General features: G+C 47.3%; 1 protein-coding gene across 2 annotated transcripts in view; it reads right to left on the bottom strand.

The window, feature by feature from the left end:
* The window catches only part of LOC138527483 (meckelin-like), a 642839-nt gene that overhangs the window by 313876 nt on the left and 308657 nt on the right, over positions 1-20306 (bottom strand). For both annotated transcript variants that reach the window (XM_069638711.1, XM_069638700.1), the window contains exon 3: positions 19838-19919. In XM_069638711.1, the coding sequence (XP_069494812.1) occupies positions 19838-19883 (46 nt within the window). In that variant the 5' untranslated portion in view covers positions 19884-19919. The remainder of the gene's footprint in view (positions 1-19837; positions 19920-20306) is intronic.

Below are 20306 nucleotides of genomic sequence, written 5' to 3'. Positions count from 1 at the left end.
AGAAGGCACGGTGCACTAAGCATAATGCTTTAAATTGAATGCGCCGGGAGACAGGAAGCCAGTGTAATTGCTGTAGTATGGGCGTAATATGGGTGCAGCGTGGAGTGGAAGCGGCTAAGCGTGCTGCCGAATTCTGAAGAATCTGGAGACTTCGCGGAAGGTGGGAAGGCGGGGCCAGGTATAAAGAATGACAGTAGTCAGTAGAAGATGTAACTAGGGTAGGCACCAGAGGACTACGGAGCTGAACCGGGATAAAGAGAAGGACCCTACGGAACAGCTTTAGTTGGAAATTGCCCTGTTGGCAGACTGCACTAACTTGACGCTCCACAGATAAGCAGGAAGATATTTTTACACTTAGATCCTTAACGATTGAGATAGGGACAGGAAGAGGACCTAGAGAAGATAGCCAAAAAGCAGAAGTCCAGAGGGAAGAATCAGAGGGACTGGTTGGAGGACATACAGGAAATTATGAAAACACACATCCTCTTGGCACATGTGGAATCTAGAAACAAATGTTAGACCTGAAGGTTTGATCATGATGTCCATCTGGCTCAATGCACTAATTCTACAAGCTAATAGAAATAAGAAAAAAAGTGTCCATAGTCTCAAACCTCAGCCCAATAGACTCCAGGGGTTAAAGAAAATGTGTACTGAAGTAACCTGGGCATAACTTGCAGATCTCTTGAGAAACAGGAATATCTCACAGGGGGCCTAGAAATGAAACTTACCAAAAGCTTCTTATCAGATGCACCCAATGATATGATATGATTTGTTATTTATAACGTGCCTGCACACAAGTGTTTCTAGGCGCCACAAGGCAAGGAAGGGGGGCAGAGGGAAGACAGGACAATGATCCTAGTAGGCCTTGTGTCATTCGGATCGTGCAAGTGCGACAAACAAAGTGTTAAGGGGAAAGAGAGAGGGAAGGTGAAAGTGCAGTTAGGGCACCAATGCTTTGAGTAAGTGCAGCCAGGGCAGGGCAGTTCTGGGTAAGTGCATAGAGGGCAGGGGGCAGTATGAGTTACAGTTACAGCCCCCAAGTGTGCAGTAGTCCTGGAGGCAGGGTAGGAAGACTGGTCATGGAGAGGCCTGGTACCCTGTGAGACTCAGAGTACCCAGAGGCAGGTCAGGGCAGGCAGACAGGAAGGTTAGCAAGGAAGAGAGAAGGCAGAGGAGAAAAGGAAGGTCTTGAGCAGCTCAAGTTTGAGAGTGGCAGGGAGGCCGTTCCATAGGGAGGCACCTGCAGAAGAGAGCGATCTACCCCCTACTCTGAGCTTGGAGAAACGTCTGACCCTCAGAGAGTTTGAGGTAGCTGAGCGACGGGCTCTAGAAGTAAGTTATTTAGGTAGCTTGATATAGTGCAGGCTCCGGCCCCAGAAATCCTTGTGGACTTGATCCTTGCAGCCACCGGGAGCCAGTAGAGATTTTAGGGCTGGAGAGATGCAGTCCCTGGGCTTGAGGCCAATGATACATTTTGCAGTCCTGTTCTGGATTAGTTGAGGGGGGCGAAGAGTAGAGCTAGGCAGATTGAAAAAGAGGCTGTTGCAGTAGTCTGGACTAGAGATAACCAGAGGTCTGGAGACAGTGAGCTTCTGGGGGAAGGTGAGGGGCTGCAGCTAGAAGTGGGCCTTCTTGGCAAGGTGTCACAACCTAGGTATGGTATCCCAGTTGCCGCAGATGCTACTCTCCCAGTCCCGGAAAAGTAACCTTCTGTCTCCGAACACGAAGTCTCCAACGTGATATGCCAAAGACTTCCCTCCCAAGAGCTTAGCCTACAATGAATCTATTCCACCTGTCAGGCTGAGGGCTTGAGTGAAAAGGCAGGAGCAGACTCAGCAGAGCTAAAGGAGGGAAGAACAGAGCAGACGTTCAGAATGCAGCCAGGTATTTGCCGAATCAACAGCAAACAACACCCCCCAAGTACCCACTCTTACCTGTTCCGTAGCAAAATGTACCAGTAGCCTACTAGTAATGGACACAAAGGGGTATTCTTATATCAACGGTGAAGGAGGAGTTCACCAGTGTCTCAGGACTTCAGTGCTGCAAAGCGTCCCAAGAAGATAGCCACAGGATTCCAAAGTAGAGTCAGCAAAGCGTTCCAAATCAAAATCCACAGTGTTCCGAAATAGATTCAGCAAAGCGTCCCAAAGAATATCCTAAAGTGATCCAAATCAAATTCAGCAAAGCGTCCCAAAATGTCCAAAGCAATCCAATTGTAGATTTCAGCAAAGCGTCCAAAATAAACCGTGTCAAAAAAGAATGAATTGAAGTAAACAAAAATGAAGGGCAAAGAATTTAGCGTTACTTCACGCTAGTTCCTTTATGTTCGTGTTCGAGTATATTAAGCGTCACAGCCAAAGGACTTTAGCAAGTGGAGGTCGAGATGCAAGCCAAGTTCAAGGATTCCGGGGAAATCAGTCGAAGAGGGGCGGGCGTTGGAAAACGGAAGAGAAGGCAGGGGCGAAGGTTTTGGAGTTAGCACAGGATTCAGGATTTACACAGGAGTCAGGAAACAACGCTCGAAACTAACACAGTTTAGGAGCGCTGGGCACTCGAACAGACAGTACTAAATACGGTCTTCAGAAGACACGGCAACGTGGTGCGTGCGTGTCAGGTGACCAACGTAGCAGGAAGATGGGAAGTGTAGTTTTTTAACGGGTTCTGTGTGTTGAAGAGCGCTCATATAAATGCCATGGCAATTTCCAACAAGGACGGGATGTGACAGTACCCCTCCACAAAGGGCGACTACTCCTGTGCCCACGCAAGCGATGTAACCAGAAAGCACGCAACAAACGGGGTGCACTCAGATTAGAGGCTGGCTCCCAGGACCTGTCCTCTGGGCCATACCCCACCCAGTCAACCAAATAGGACCGAACCCCACGACAGAGGCGGGTGTCCAGAATGGCACGCACCTCGTATTCCTCCTCACCACGGACTGTAAGTGGGGCCGGGATGGGAGGCAATCGGGTGCCAGGTACAAATGGCCGAAGCAAGGAAACATTAAAAGATCGGGTGCACTCTCCAATGTGCTGGGATGTCCAGACGAACAGCAACGGGGTTGAGACACCGCAGGATCGTGTAGGGACCCACAAAACATGGTAAAAGCTTCCGTTTACCCCGAATGGCCAGGTGCTTTGTTGAGAGCCATACACGGTCCCCACAGGAATAAGGAGGAGCCGGAGCACGCCGCTTGTCCGCCTGTATCTTGGTGCGATGTTGTGCAGCTTGTAGATGTGCCAATACAGATTTACGGATGGCAACCAATGAATCCCTAACTGCATTGACTGCAGGAAATTGCCGTAGGGAAGGCAAAACAGGTGGAAGGGTCCTTGGATGCAACCCATATAATGCATAGAACGGAGAACAGCCAACCGATGAGTGCAGGGAGTTGTTATAGGCAAATTCTGCGGCACCTAAAACCGACAGCCAATTTGATTGATGCTGTAGACACAGACATCGAAGAAACTGTTCCATGGTGCCATTGGTACGTTCAGTCTGGCCGTCCGTTTGGGGGTGGTAGGCCGAGGACAAGCGGGCATCAACACCCAATGAGGAAGTGAGAACGCGCCAAAAGCGCAAGGTAAACTGAGACCCCCGGTCGGAAATTAGAATCGTAGGTAGACCAAAAAAGCGTACCACATGGTCAAAGAATAAGTTAGCTAATGTGGGAGCAGTTGGTATTCCCGAACACGGTATGAACCGAGCCATCTTGGTAAAGACGTCCACTACCACAAGAATTGTGGACATACCCCCGATACAGGGGAGTTCTACCACAAAATCCAGGGTCACCGTGTGCCATGGGTGCGGTGGTAAAGGCATACACATTAGAAGACCAACAGGTTTACCAGGTGGTCTTTTGCATTGTGTACACACGGCACACCTACGGACGTATTGTTCGGTATCTTTCTTCATTCCAGGCCACCAGCACCAACGGTGCAAAAGATCGTAGGTTTTTGCCTGGCCAGGATGGGCTGCTAACGGGAGGTCATGGGACCATTCAAGGGCCTTCCGTCTGGTTTGGTTGTCAGGTAGGTATAGCAGACCTTTAACGTAAGGAAGTCCGGAGATCAGTTCAGCGTCCATTTCCTTCAGGACAGAAACATGATCCTTGGCCCATCTTCGTAAACTGACTACAATTGTGGGAGAGACAGAACAAACACATATAACAGCCCCTGATGGTAATACCGGGGTGGAATGTTTGACAGTTTCCGTGTCAGTACCAATGCGGGATAGGGCATCTGCCTTTCCATGTAATGGACCAGGGCGATATGTCACCGTGAAATCAAACATGGTAAAAAACAAATGCCAACGTATCTGTCTGGCGTTGGTGCATTTCACGTGCGACAAGGCCTGAAGGTTTCGATGATCTGTATACACAGTTGTCGGGTGTCTTGCGCCTAAAAGATGATGCCTCCACTCCTTGAACGCCACCTTGATTGCAAGGAGTTCTCTTTCCATAATCGTATAATTACGTTCAGCTGGGGTAAGTTTTCGAGAGTGGAAAGCTACTGGGTGTAGGCGTTGAGTAGCGAGGCAAACCTGCGAAAGGATGGCCCCTACTGCAATGGCTGAAGCATCCGCCTCCACGATAAATGGGAGAGCTGGATTGGGGTGCTGTAATACAGGAGCGGTGGTAAATGCGTCCTTCAGGTTCCGGAATGCCGTTTGTGCTTCCTCATCCCACAAAAAAGGAACATTAGGACTAGTCAATCGAGTTAATGGGGCTACTATTTCAGAAAATGAGGCAATGAAACGCCTATAAAAATTGGCAAAACCCAAGAAGGATTGAAGAGCTTTTACTGAGCTCGGAACGGGCCAATCCAAAACTGCCCGAACCTTGGAGGTACACATGAGTACTCCTTTTTGGGAAATCTGAAACCCCAAAAACTCTACAGATGACGCATGGAATACACACTTCTCTAGTTTTGCAAAGAGAAAGAGTATTCCCTTAGACGAAGTAAAACAGAGCGCACATGCTGTATATGTTGGGGCAAAGTGTCTGAAAAGATTAGAATGTCATCCAAATAGACAACAACATAGCAATCCAGCATATCCCTGAGGATGTCGTTTACAAAATGCTGGAATGTCGCCGGGGCATTACAAAGCCCAAAGGGCATCACACAATATTCATAAAGCCCATATTTTGACTTAAAGGCAGTCTTCCACTCATCTCCCTTTCGCATCCTCACCAAATTGTATGCTCCCCGCAAGTCCAACTTGGTGAAGATAGTGGAGGAGGTCATTTTATCGAGGAGCTCAGTAATAAGTGGCAACGGATACTGGTTCTTCACCGTGACTTTATTAAGGGCGCGGTAGTCAACACAGGGGCGCAGATCCCCTTCTTTCTTTGGCACAAAAAATATTGGGGAGGCCGCTGGTGAACGGGACGGACGTATGTGTCCAAAACGTAAGGCGTTGTCAATATATCTCCGTAGATGTTCTTCCTCCTTCTGAGTAAGGGAGTAGATTCGACCATGAGGAATTGCTGCTCCAGGTATCAGGTCGATGGGGCAGTCATAGCATCTGTGTGGGGGCAGTTTTTCCGAAAGACCTTTGTTAAACACATCAGAATATTCCTGGTATTCCAAAGGGAGGACCGAAACAGGGTTAGATGACGTGGCATTGATAGAAGGGAGGCAATCTACCATCGCCAAACAAGGGGACAATACCGCTACATTACGGGACGTAAAGCACCTCTGTATACAAAAAGAGGAAGAGAACCGTACGGTTTGTTCAACCCAGTCAATTACAGGATTGTGACTTTGCAGCCAAGAAAGCCCCAGAATGATGCCGAATTGAGGGGCCGTGATAAGGTCGAAAGTGATGGATTCCGAATGTCCTTGTAATGTAGACATTTGTAGTGGTCCTGTTTGATCCGTCACATGTCCGGATATTAAACGTGAACCATCTACCGCATGTATTTCCTCAGGTCTTTCTTTAGGTAATATAGGTAGCCCGTAACGTTTGGCCAACTTAAGATCCATATAATTCCCGCTAGCCCCTGAGTCTATCATTACCGGATTGGAAAAGGTAATGACGCCGGGAGCCGCAAAGGACATGGCCAGGTAAACATGCGAGGACGGAAAACACTCACCCGGGCCTGGGATCATTTGACTCGTCCGGAAGGCCCGGTTCAAGGGCGAGTCCTGGCGTTTCCCGACGACTTAGCGGGTCTTTTAGGACACAGACGGATGTAATGGCCTGACTGTCCACAATAGAAACATAGGTTATTCACCACCCGCCTGTCCCGTTCAGTTTTGGACAATGGACCCCTAATCGCCCCGATTTGCATAGGTTCAACTTCCCCCTGGGAAACAGGGGTACTTCCATCTGATCGAGGGGTGTTGCGAATATCGGGATAGCGACGTTCGCCTCGTCTTTGCCGGAGTCGAGCATCGACTTGTAAGACTAAGTCTAGCAATTCAGGGAAGCCAGAAGGAAGAGCAGGTACCACTGATAGGGCATCTTTCAGGTCATCTGACAGACCTTTATAAAACACAGCCGATTTCTTCTGTTCTGGCCATGTGGTTTCAGCCGCCAATTGATTAAAACGGGCAAGATAAGTCAAGAGATCCGATTTGCCTTGACTGATAGCCAAGAATTCCAGATCCGAAGACTGTGCTTTATATCTCATATCAAACACACTGTTCATGGCTTGGATCAATCTATCGAAATCATACAGAGCCGGGTCATCTGCTTCTAGCAATGGATTAGCCCATGCTGCAGCAGTGCCACCCAGATGGGAAAGAACAAATGCCGCCTTTGTAGTAGCATCTGGAAATGCCAAGGGACGACAAAGAAAATGAAGGCGACATTGGTTCACAAAGGTCCGGTACGTTTTGGGATCACCCAAAAAGCGTTCTGGCGGGGCCAAAGGGAATGGTCCAGGGAGGACTACAGGAACTGAAGCCGGAGGTGGTACAGGAGGAGGTGCCGCAGCCGCGGCGTCACCGAATTCCTCGTCATGGGGTAAGGGCTGCACAAAGCTCTGTAAAACATCCATGCGTTGATGTAATGTCGCATGTGCTGATGCCATATCGGTACGAAGAGCAGAAAAAGCCTGCATGAGGGCTGCCAATGGGTCTGAGGCAGCCTCCATAACCGAGAGAGGGTTTTACAATTTAGGCTCCTAAATCTGTCACAACCTAGGTATGGTATCCCAGTTGCCGCAGATGCTACTCTCCCAGTCCCGGAAAAGTAACCTTCTGTCTCCGAACACGAAGTCTCCAACGTGATATGCCAAAGACTTCCCTCCCAAGAGCTTAGCCTACAATGAATCTATTCCACCTGTCAGGCTGAGGGCTTGAGTGAAAAGGCAGGAGCAGACTCAGCAGAGCTAAAGGAGGGAAGAACAGAGCAGACGTTCAGAATGCAGCCAGGTATTTGCCGAATCAACAGCAAACAACACCCCCCAAGTACCCACTCTTACCTGTTCCGTAGCAAAATGTACCAGTAGCCTACTAGTAATGGACACAAAGGGGTATTCTTATATCAACGGTGAAGGAGGAGTTCACCAGTGTCTCAGGACTTCAGTGCTGCAAAGCGTCCCAAGAAGATAGCCACAGGATTCCAAAGTAGAGTCAGCAAAGCGTTCCAAATCAAAATCCACAGTGTTCCGAAATAGATTCAGCAAAGCGTCCCAAAGAATATCCTAAAGTGATCCAAATCAAATTCAGCAAAGCGTCCCAAAATGTCCAAAGCAATCCAATTGTAGATTTCAGCAAAGCGTCCAAAATAAATCGTGTCAAAAAAGAATGAATTGAAGTAAACAAAAATGAAGGGCAAAGAATTTAGCGTTACTTCACGCTAGTTCCTTTATGTTCGTGTTCGAGTATATTAAGCGTCACAGCCAAAGGACTTTAGCAAGTGGAGGTCGAGATGCAAGCCAAGTTCAAGGATTCCGGGGAAATCAGTCGAAGAGGGGCGGGCGTTGGAAAACGGAAGAGAAGGCAGGGGCGAAGGTTTTGGAGTTAGCACAGGATTCAGGATTTACACAGGAGTCAGGAAACAACGCTCGAAACTAACACAGTTTAGGAGCGCTGGGCACTCGAACAGACAGTACTAAATACGGTCTTCAGAAGACACGGCAATGTGGTGCGTGCGTGTCAGGTGACCAACGTAGCAGGAAGATGGGAAGTGTAGTTTTTTAACGGGTTCTGTGTGTTGAAGAGCGCTCATATAAATGCCATGGCAATTTCCAACAAGGACGGGATGTGACACAAGGTCCGTGCTGTGAGGAGAGAAGGAGAGAGTGGAGTCGAAGATGACCCCGAGGTATTTTGCCTATGAGAAGGGAAGAGGGCCAAGGGGGGTGGCCATAGTGCAAGAGAGAAAGCGGGATCAGGGGTCCCAATAAGCAGAATCTCAGTCTTACTGGCGTTGAGGCAGAGATCATTGGGGGCGCACCATTTCTGAATTGTGGATAGACAGTCAGGAATGAGCGAGGAAGGAGAGGAGGCTGAGGGAAGCCTGAAAGAGAGCTGTGTATCATCCGCATAACATTCGAAGTTGGAAGAGAAGGTGGAAATCGGGTGGGCCATATGGGCCAAGTATACATTGAAGAGCTAAGGTGAGAGGAAAGAGCCCTGGGGGATGCCACAAGTTTAGAGAGAGGTGATGGAGAGAAAGGACCCAAGTTGGACCTGGGAAGGTCAGTCCAAGAGAAAGGAGGTCAACCATGCCATGGCCTGATCTGTGATGCTCAGGTTCTTGCAGAGACGATTAATCAGGATGGCGTGATTGACTGTATCAAAGGCAGAGGAGAGGTCAAGGAGAATGAGGACAGTGGGAGAGTTGGAGTCAAGGTTAGAGAACAGATCTTCACAGGTGTTCAGAAGAGCAGTTTCCATGCCTCTTGCTGCTCTGACGCCAGACTGAAGGGCATGTAGGCAACCAACAGATTCAGTGTGGAGGGTTAGTTGGGAGATGGCCTGCTTTTCCAGGAGCTTGCCCAGGAACGGAATGATTTAGATCAGGTGATAGTTTGCAGGACAGGAAGGATCGGCAGATGGCTTTTTTGGAAGGGGGTCCACAAGGGTGTGCTTAAGGAGAGACGGGAAAGATCCAGTGGCAAAAGAATGTTTACAGAAATCGGCCAAGACATAAGCGAGGCAAGCAATGTGGTCCTTGATAGTTTTGGAAGAGCAGGGGATCACATGTTTGGAAGACACTTTCATAGACGGACTTGTCTAGAAACATTGTCAGATGTTATAGCGGAGAGGTAGGAAAGAAGGAGAGGAGGGGAGATGTGGCCTAAGGGGGTCTGACAGAGGTAGAGGCGGAGAGAGAGGAAAAGGGAAAGTGAGAAAAGGATGTCCTGAGTTTTAGTGGTGAAATGAGATGCAGAGCCGAGCAAAGGGCCAGGGAGGGAACAAGAGAGGTGAAGACTGCAATAGGATTGGCATTGGCCAGCTCCTTGCAGATTTTAAAGAGTTTGGCTATGTTGTTAGGGGCCGCAGAGATGGGTACTTGAATGTGGACCCTCACGTTGGAGAAGAGGGAGAGTCTGTATTTTCTTTGGAGCAGGTGGCAGGCCAGTTCGTCACGGGAGGAGCCCAATACCCTCCGCTTCTGCTCAGCTACCCTGCACTTACGTTTCAGAGCGGCCAAGCCAGAGTCATACCAAGAGTTGCACTTGAAGGTAGGCTTCAGATAGATCCTCATGACAGGGGCAAGGATGTCCAGAGTGTTGGAGTTAGAAAGATGCAGGTTGGCGAGAGCTGTGTCAGAGTTGGAGTCAGCAACAGGAGTAAGAGGAGCAGAGAAAGTGGCAGCAAAGGCGGCCACTGACACTCGCTTCATGGGCCGAATGAGCGAGAAGGCAGGTGGCAGTGTTGGGGTGGGCTTGGCCTGGGGGACAGGAAGCTTCAGGTGGGAGGAGAGCAGAAAGTGGTCATTACAAGAGAGAGGAGTAGTGAGAGGGTTATGTCCGAGGAGATGAGACCATCCAAGGTGTGTCCGGCAGAGTGTGTCGGACCAGAGGATAGAATGGAAAGTGATAGAGAGTCGCAAAGGTTGCGCAAGAGCCAAGAGGAGAGGTCAGAGGCATCCAGGTGGATGTTGAGATCTCTGAGAGGTTGTGGCAAGAAGAGAAGAGCTGAGGTTTGCCCATTCTGACAGGAAGAGTGTGACCTGGCCAGGTGGCCTGTAGGTGGTGGCCATAGTTAGAGAGAGGTCAGGAGAGATAGAGAGCTTACAGACCAGGCATTCAAAGGAGGTACAGGCTTGCGTAGGAATGACAGAATCAGGAAAGATCAGGGCCACTCCACCTCCGGGTCAATTGGTGCTGCGCTCAGAGAGGATCTTATAGCCCTCAGGGAGGAGAGTGTCAAAGTTTGCGACAGAGCTGGCCGTGAACCACATTTCGTTGAGAGCGAGGACATCAAGGTCAAGGTCTTCGAGAAGGTGGCAGATGTCAGAGGAGTGTTTGACAGCAAAGCGAGAGTTGGGAGTAGCTACGTGGAGCAGGTTGATAATTTTGAAAGACTTCCACGGCAGGGTACAGGAATGGGGTACACCCTGCGGAAGAGGCGAGAGACCCGAGGGTGGGCAGGGGCAGTAGCTGGAGGTGGCATAGTGGCCAGAGAGGCAGTGGAGGGGGGTGCCAGAGAGGAGGCAGAGGAGGAGGAAGGAGGTGGCAAAGGGGAGGGAGAGTATGTAGGAGTGGCAGGGAAAGGGAGGAAGTTGATACGCCGCGGGCGATGCTGTATACAGTGATTATAACAAAATATCAATAACAAACCAGAGGACAGGTGTAACAGGAACATCCCAGCAGGTATACCCCCTTCACCTCTTTTATTAAAGTGGGATGAGGGCAGGCTCTCTCTTCAGGGGGGGAGTGAGTTGCTACAGAAGCACCACAAACAACAATAGCACAAGGGTGCCGAAATAAAAGAATATCCAACCAAGGATCTATAATAATAGCATCTTTATTAAACTAACAAAAGTGCACACACATAATAAATACACTACTGGCTCACACCCTGTACAGGAAAACACAGAGGAGCAGATGTTAGGAATAAAGGGGCACTCTTGGTTTGAAGGCAGGAGTTCTCAGGCAAATATTTCAGCACTGCCAATGTTTTGTAAAATGGTGTAGAAGGGCACTTTAAGGTAGACCCGAGGGATGGGACCACTCTGAATAGCTTTGGTTTCTTGTCTTTAGGTCACAAAAGCATTTACCCAGGATTCTAGGTGCTTTAATGCAGTCACACCAGTGTTGAGACTGTTGAGCGGTGCTATCCCAATGGTGAGTTTCCATTTTAGTGACTTTGAGACAGGGCTCACAGTGGATTGAGTCAGCATTCCAGATGGGGGAGTCAATGGCATTCAGCGGGTCACCTTTCGAATCGGGTCTAGACAATGCTTCTATGTGGTTGAGTCGATGATCGAGATGCAGCGAGTCGAGCACTTCCATCGAGTTGGCCGATGAGTCAAGTTGGCATTTATATGGCTCGAAGAGCATATGAGCAATTTAAGTGCTTAGAGGGCCAAGAGCATCACTACAGGCCTTCCAGCACCTTGAGGAGAGTCAAGCGCAGTCAAGCCAGCTCAATAAGCGTCTCAAGGTGGAGAACAGGGTTCTGATTAGCTGGCACTCCCACTCTAAGGTTTCCAGGGACAAGGTGAATGATTTGTTCCGCTCTTCCACTCAGGGAAGATTGTTTGGCACCAGGGGCCCTTCACTTCCAGTAAACAGGATACTTTTTCCAGTGCACAGACAGCAGAGAGACCTAGGTCCACTTCAGTTTCACCTTTAATGTGCCCTGGGAATAGGTATGGAGAAGAGCTTTCTCTTCCTTTAAACACTCTGCCTTCACCTCTATGACAGAACACTTTGGAATACACTGCCACCAAAAGAGTTCCAAGTGAATCCTTCTTGCTTTTGTCTTTAAGACCAAAGGTTAATCCACTAAGGGGACTGTCCCCCCTTATATTAGCAAAATACTTCAGTGGATTGGTCCAGAGAAAACTGTTTTTAAGGGTCCAATACAGGTTGCTGTGCCAAGTGTCCTTTGCCTGCTCACGTTTGCGAGCCGTAGCATATCCAAGATGGTGAGACCCCTCTGTGGTTTGAACCTCTCCTCTGGGCTACTTCATCTACATCCCCTTTCTCTGTCTGCCCCATCCGAAATCTCTAATAATCAGCACTTGGGTGTGAGGTGTCATTGTAATGATAGGACTGTCTTTGGAAGCACTGGTCCCCAGGAGACCTCCCGAGTAGGGTTCCTGTTCCCTGGAGGAAGGACTCAACTCTCCTCAGTGGAATCAAAGAGTTGCTTCCTGGGCAAGGCCCCACATGGTTGTTGTAGGTAACCAAGGTCAGGTGGCCAATACACACCAAGCCCTTTCAGAAATGGATCAATAATCACCAAGGAGATGATAATATGACATCCAATTCTTGTGGCTGTATAATTGTGTAACCTCAATAGCCACCATGTCATAACCAGACATGGCTTATATTTAGATTTTAATAACTATCACCAGGAGGTTAGAATACACAATATAATATTTTTAATCAATGGTGTATGGTTAAAATGTCACCTCTGACTGTTGGATCTTTGACTTCCAGTGGCAGCGTTCAGGGATGCTCATGTGACATGCAGGGCAGTTTCTGGGGATGTTAGGAGACGGTCCCAAGAAGGTACATGCGTGCAGTATGCTTTTTGGCATGGAGAATCATGAAATGGCGGACAGATTTGCAGATCCCGGTTTCAGAAACAGAACTATCCACATAATTGTATTACTAAAAATAAATAATCAGCTCCGGCTGTTTCACCCTCGCAGATGGCATTGCGTTGCAACAGTGAGCTATGTTTTCATCCCACTTGAATGAATGCATTCTATAATAATTCAAAGTGCATGTAGGCATGTTTACCACTATTGAGTTATTTTAGTAATACAACTTATTGAAGTCATCCTGATATTAAAAGCGTATTTTAAAGGTGTGGCCCTGCAATGCACAAACACGTATTACTCAACAGAAAAACCTGATCTATCATAAAAGTTTACCCTCCTTGTTTCAAGTGTTTTCTCCTTTTTGAGTGATGTCTGAAAGATTCGCTGACATTTCTGAGATGAGGCAAATCTTTTCAGTAGGCATGGCTATTTCACTCATAAACTAGTTCATGGGACAGTGCTGTTGTGTGGCAGATATTATTAACCATAGTCATGCATGACCATATGTGGTTTTAATTGTAAATATCACATTTGTGTTACTCCACAGTTAAAACAAACAAGGGATAAACAAGCATACATGACCATGCAAAGGCTCATCTCTATCGATGGTTAACACATTCTTCAGGATCAGAGACAACCTTGTGCAACCGCAACATCTTGAACACCGTTAGACCATGGTTATCCTTGATCTGTCCATGAGTGATTAACCATCCATGGCCTTCAATTGTTAACCATGAGGAAAATCATGGACAAACCTTGGTCATTCAGGGGCTTTGTGTTTGACCATGGTAAAATCATGGACAACCATGAAAGCCAAGATCTACGGTGAACAAAGGGAAAACTTGAACTAAATTTGCTTCAACATGCATCCTACAAGTGGAGTTTTCACAGCCATGGTCTTCAATGGTTAACCATGGTGAAAATCATGGACAAGCCATGGTCATTCATGGACTTTGTGGTTGACCATGGTAAAACCATGGATTTCAAGATGTTCAGGGGAAAAAGGAACTACTCGAATTGAAGTTGCATCAATATGCATCATATCAGGGAGTTTTGGCAACCAATGGAAAAGAGGTAAATCATAAAACTAACCACCTGACCACTCAGGACCCAAGCTTCTGTGCCACACGCCTTGGATGCCAGAGCCTGAAGTAAAACCAGGGGACAGAAAAGTTGTCTGGAGAGGTAATGGGATCTTTGATGGAAACACTGTGTCGGAAAAGATTTAGTAAAACAGTTCTGGGTGTGGGGACATCTCCTGGAATGAAGGAAAGACTGTAGGCCTCATTACGGGTCTGGCGGTAACCGTGCCAGTAAAACCGGCAGGTTGCCACCAGACCCGTAACGAATTACCGGCGCCTGTCTACCCGGTGCCTTTGGGCTATTCCGAGTCCGGCGGCCGGGAAGTCAGGCGCCGGTAATTTTGTAATTCCCCATTCCCATTGAGTACCATAGGACTCAATGGGAATGGGTACTCAATGGGAATGGGGAACACGGAAGCTCCAGCACCATTAATAATGGTGCTAGTGCGTCCGTGAAACTCCACAGGCGGGTGCCGTTTCGCCCGCCAGGTCTGACCCTGATGGGCAGGGCAGCACCCACCTGCAGAGTCGTACTGTGCCGGTCCAGAAACACTGGTGCCGGTAGGCATACTTGCACCGGTGTTTTAGGACCTGCACAGTCGTAATGAGGCCCAGAGCTTCCTGAATATTGTCCACCTCCTTATGATGACAGATGAGAGTGTATCAGCGGATGCGCTACCCACAGTTCGCTCACAAAGGCTTGTTCTGCAAGAGTTTGTGACCTTGTTCCCCTATGATGGTTCACCTAGAACATCAATGTGGTATTGTATGTCGATATGCACGCCGCAATGGCCTGTATCGAGTGAGGAAAATGGAGCCAACAAATTGCTGCAAGCTCTTTCTAATTGAACGATCTGGACACTTCGTGGTGAAACCATATAACTTGTATGGTTAAGCTGATCAAGGTCGCCTGCCTATGCTAGACTGTTGGTATCCATGATAATCTTCAAATAGAAGACTGAGAGGGATTTGTGCAGGTAGGAGATTTGAGGCCTTAAAGTGAAGTCTCTCAGAAGTAACAATAACAATGCAAGTTGCCATGTGACCGTGGACAGGAAGTCGCTGACAAGCAGGTGCTCCTTGGTACTGGAGCAAAGCCAGAATATTCTGCCTCAATCTGAGAGCCTCTTCGTTCCTAGTGTCGAAGTTAACTGTATCTTATTTCTGATAGGCACCTACTAGGTGTACATGAGCCACAGGCAGAGCAAAACTGCAGCTATAGTTGCGAAGGTGAAAAAGCGACCACAGCCATGTTTCTCGAGGTGATGCAGTGAAAGGTCTGCTTGGTTGGCACCACATGAAAACCCTTAAGGCTGTGTAACCATAGCTCTTGGCTCTACCCCGGGCACAGGCATACCCACTGATGCAAGAATCATCACCATTGAAGCTGTGTTTTACTGCTTGAGATTCGGAACAGTGATCACATGGGCAGTGGGCACCAGATCTGGTCTTATTACGTGTAATGAAGAAATCCACTGAAGGCGGTGGCCTGTAAAATGTGAGCAGACCAAGCAGAATTGGTCAGGTCTTGAATGGAACTGTAAAACCATGCACCTTAAGGTCAGAGAACGCTCATAGTTAATGAAACCAACAAAATGTATCAAACCGACTTTTCTGTAGGAAACGCATTGTGTACAAACTGTGAAAAACCAGAGGGTGTTTCACAACCTTGTCCCCGGGGATCCTGTACTCAGGTGGTCAGGGAAAGACCATAGTTTTTGGATCCCGACCGTGGGGGTGGACAAGCGAGGGAGGATCACCACGGTAGGCGGTCCTCGGAAAGTTAGGGAGAATCACTCAATGGTGAGCCATGGTATTCCCCTTTTTCCACAACCCATTTAACCTCTATCCCTTCTTATTTTATGGGAAACTACAACTCCCTTAATCCCCCCCACTTTACCTTGACAAAAGTACTGCACCAAGGAAGATGAGGAAAGAGGTTAGAAGGATTACCTTCCCTGACTTGCATTGGCCCTGTCCCTGTAATGAGGCCAGGCAGAGTCAGGCACGTAACCTAACAATGTACGCCTGCGACTTATTAACACTCCATGTGCAGATTAAAGGTGGCGTGCAGATAAAAGGTGGCGTGCATAGGCACACTTTGGGTGAGGCTGGGTACGAGAAGGAACAGCTCTTCCAAGGCTGATGCGAACCAGGCTGTGGTAGGTGGAAGGCCAATGGGCTGATCTACAGTTGGGAGGATCAAGAGAAAGCCAAGCAAGATGCTCATGCTTTCGGGAGGCCATGGCTGTTGGAAGAGCAGAGCCGAGCGAGAGGAGGAAAGAGACCTTCAAGTTGCCAGAAAGCATCCCGCGACCCTCCCGGATGAATGGCGGAGTTGGGGAGGAGCAGAAGAGGCATTGGTAACGGCCTTGAACTGCATGAAAGAGATGAAAGAAATCCAATTAACATAGCCGGTGCATTATCGAAGGAAACAAAAGTCTGGTTGATGTTAAAGAGAAAGTGACTGTAAAGTGAAAGTTGAAGGTTGCGTGTGTGCCGATAAAACACAAATGTAGAGAACAATTGTTGAAAGACGAGGATACAAAGTAGCAGAGTGGTCCTACGAGATGAAGTCACACATTCGAAAGTCTCTGTGCAACGTTATGAATTTTTGAAAGATATTACAAGTGGAGATTAAAGGAAACCGCGAAAAGGAAAGAAAGTTGAATAAGAGAAAAGTGACATTTGTGGATTGTAAAATATGGCAAGAGTGCAAAAGTAAAATATAAGAACTTTGGAAAAAGGCCAAGAAGGCAAGTGAATGACAATAAGTACTACAAGTACCAAGAGGCATTGGTGCTACAAGAAAAGAATGTGAGCTGAAGGATTGTTGAAAGAGAGGTCAAAGTGGTCATGTAGAGGTATATGTGAATTCCTTGCATTCTCGAAAGTCTTCGACAGTGAAAAGATATACAAGATAGAATGTGGGGAAGGGAACCCCTATGAAGGAGAAACAAGACAGGCTCGAGCCCGGCGGAGGGAAGCCTATGCAGGAACTGTGAGAAATTGAGAATATATGACCCGAGTATTGATGGCAAGGCGGGTCAAACCTAAGTAAGTGATTGAGCTGCCAAAATTCACCTATTGAATTGTACTAGTGAGCCACATTGTGCAAGACTGACAGAACCGTGCCATCCACCCATCATTTGGTTTTTTGAGAGACTCTCTGGACTCTGTGGGGCTGAACGTGGGGAAGGGAGTTGGTACTGAAGCCATTCTGACTTTTTCTTTTGAGACAATATTTTCATTTTGTATTCCCTTAACACGTTTGTAATTATAAAAAGGAGGGCAAGGTTAGGTTTTCTTAGTGTAGGCCTTTTTATTTTGACCAGTCTGACTTGGACATATTTATTATTGTTTAATGGTCGAGATTAAACCCATTTCACAGTTAGGGCAAGTTAGGAATTATACCATTGCAATAAAAAGTGTAAATAAATGTTTTCAAAACTTGTATCCATTGTGTCTGTGTCTCGATACCATGCCTTCTTCAAAAAAACCTATAAATCCCAGAGGTTTGTGAGCTGAGGGCTGTCTTTACCTACGCTGCTTATGTTGCTTATTGGACTACATGTAGGGCAGTTTCCTGATTTCTACACCAGCAGAGTAAGAATCTTGTTTCAATAAAAGTCACGTTATGAGACAAAAGAAGGTGTGACTTCTTCCCATTGGTCCAAACCTTTGAGGCATCTGGCAAGTGATTTTGATGTGATGAACAACAATCTACAAAAACATAGCCTGCATCAACCGTTTATCCAGGTATGAGAACAAGGAGAGCCCTTGCTGATGTAATATAGTGGTCAGGGCCAAAGTTTTCCTGAATACTCTGCAAGCCGTCTTGTGACCGAAGTAGAGAACAATTAATTTCTAATGTAGATCTCTCACTGCAATGCAATGGATACATGAGGTCCAGCAAAGTCATTTAGTGGCCCTTGGAGATTAGCGGGGTGGTCCTTTAGGGGGTCTTCAACTTGAAATGGAATGAAAGAATGTACTTGTTGCCCCATATGCGATGCAGAGCAAAACAGTAGCCCACTGATGAGAAAGCAAGTAAAATGATGCATGATTAAAAGTGTCTAACTCACTGATAGGCAGCTGGCCACACATTAACTCCTTTGTTCTCCAGGTTTTTGAGACCGTAACTGAGCTTCCTTCATTTTTGGCTTGCATGACCAAGTGGTCATCTTTGACCTGGTCATCAAAGGACATAATTCAACTTCTCTCTTGTATCCCAGCCTGATTTTTTGTGTAAGTGTGTTTGTATGTTCAGGGTTGGCTCCAGTCCCAAAACAGTTGGGTTTAGATTTTGCCCAAGGTTGGCATACCAGTCTCGGGTGTACTGGTGAGAGCGAGATTTGACCAACCCCACCCATTCACACTGCACAGTGTGGGGTCCGGCCCTGTGCTATCAGTATAGGCGATTTGGGGAGTTTGCTGATTTGGTGATTGTTGGCTCCAGCCCCATAACAGTTGGTGGGCTGAGATTTTGCCCAAGTTCGGCATACCAGTCTGGGATGCACTGGCAATGGTGAAATCTGAACAACCCCACTCATTCTCCCTGCACAGGTGTGGAGCGGAGTCCGGCCCTGTGCTATGAGTATAGGCGAATTTGGGAGATTGCTGATTTTGTGATTTTTCAAGAACAGGAAGTTATGACCCAATAAAACATACACAAGGCTATAGCATACCCCCCACCTGCACGTCAGCTACAGACCCATGCAACAGCGGGTTGTACCAGTAGTTTTATTTATTTGTACAATCAATGGCAACATTTTGAAATTAAAAATGTTATAACCGTTTGGAAGCGATCTCCATCCTTTTGGGCCTCATAATGAGTTTAATGGTATTTCAGTGATAAATCTGCTGGAATACCGCCAAACTCGATTACTGTTACTGACACTTGGTTCTGCTGATTTACTCCAGGATTTCAAGTGGTGGAAGGGCGGTGTGGTAAAAACAGCAGTAATTCCGTTAGCGCCAAAACAGTGGAGCCTGGGGGAGTTAGGACACCATGTTTTGGTCTTAGTTGTGGGTGATGAGAAGGCAGGATAACAGTTATGGGTTATGTGTTGTGCGGGCCGCAGAAGGTAGGTATGGTCTTTTGTTATGTGGGTGAGAAGGCAGGATGACAGGACTTGGTCTTGTGTTGTGACGGGCACGATGCCAAGTCTGGGTCTTCTGTTGTGGGTTTGGGGAGGCAGGACTGCAGGTATGGGTTTTTTACTGTGGGTGGTGGCGAGGCAGGATCCCAGATATGGTTCTTGTGTTGTGGAACTGAGAGTGCTGTACTGGATATATTGCATTCCAAGATTTAAACAGCCCTTATATTACAGGCCCAGCTTGTGTTTGGCTGCAATAGCCAAGCAAGACTCTTGGTTCAGCTACAGTTTAGCTCTAACCATATGTTCCCTGGCTCCCGAAAGTTTAAGTTCTCCATAGTATGCCGTAGCTTTGGAAACAAGAAGCAAGGGCTAAAGTAATGCACCGACTCAGTCTTCATAACTCAGTGCGCGTGTAAGTGATAACCTATTACATAGGCTCTGATTGTTATGATGTTTGACGGACAGAGAAGAATGAATATATTCAATATTATGAAGTATTTTCCATGACACTAGAAGAAGTTCCTTGTTGAGCCCTGGATATAATTATAGGATTAGAGCATAGATTAGAGCATAGAGCTGCAACATTTGGGTCTCTGTTTATGTGTGGCTACAACCCCATTCAACCCTATCTATTATACCCAACAGTGAGGGATCATGGGAGTCATAGTCCAAAACATTTGGAGAGCCAAAGGTTGCAGACCTCTGGATTATAGCATCTATGTAGCGAATTTGGACCCCACATTTCTCATATAAATTAAAATTAAGACACTTCTGAGGGCTTAGCATTGGAAGACCCGCACACTGATTGACAGAGGATGTACAGTTGTACTGGGGCAAGTGACATTAGGAACAGCCACAAATGTAGCAACCACTTCATCATTATGATCCTAGGAGAACAACCCCAACATCTGAGGAAAGTTCCCTGTCAGTGGCCCTCAGAAACAGTAAAAAGAGAATAAGATTTATATACAGTACCTCGCACGCTATTGGCTCCACACGCGCAGCTGGAATTTAAACACATAAGGCATAGTCTTTTATCCAATGAAACAATCAGACCCTAAAAGAAAAAGAAATCCATGAAAGTCAATGACGGTAGCTGTTGGCCCCAGTCATGGGACATTGCACATGTTTACAGGGGAATCTTAATGTGACTCCCTGAAATAGAAGGACCTCAACACAATGCTGACAAGAAAAGAGTTTACCACTTCAACCCTAGGGAACCCGACTCTTCACACAGGCCAATCACCTGCTAATCCCAAAAAAGTTGTGCACAACCCATGGAGGCAGACAATTCTCTGCAATCGCTCTCCACCTCCTGAATAAAGTCCCAGAATTCAGAATTCTCCCTATAACAAACTTTCCAACTTTCAGGGCAAATAAGACCCCAGAAGGAACAGCCGCAATTAAGCTATGCAGGGCTTGCAAGCTCGCTATGGCCCTCAAA

This window comes from Ambystoma mexicanum, chromosome 1q, assembly GCF_040938575.1.
Source record: "Ambystoma mexicanum isolate Mex_15411 chromosome 1q, UKY_AmexF1_1, whole genome shotgun sequence".
Taxonomy (NCBI): domain Eukaryota; kingdom Metazoa; phylum Chordata; class Amphibia; order Caudata; family Ambystomatidae; genus Ambystoma; species Ambystoma mexicanum.
The sequence above is the reverse complement of the archived record's forward strand: the minus strand, read 5'-3'. Positions and strand labels throughout refer to the sequence as shown.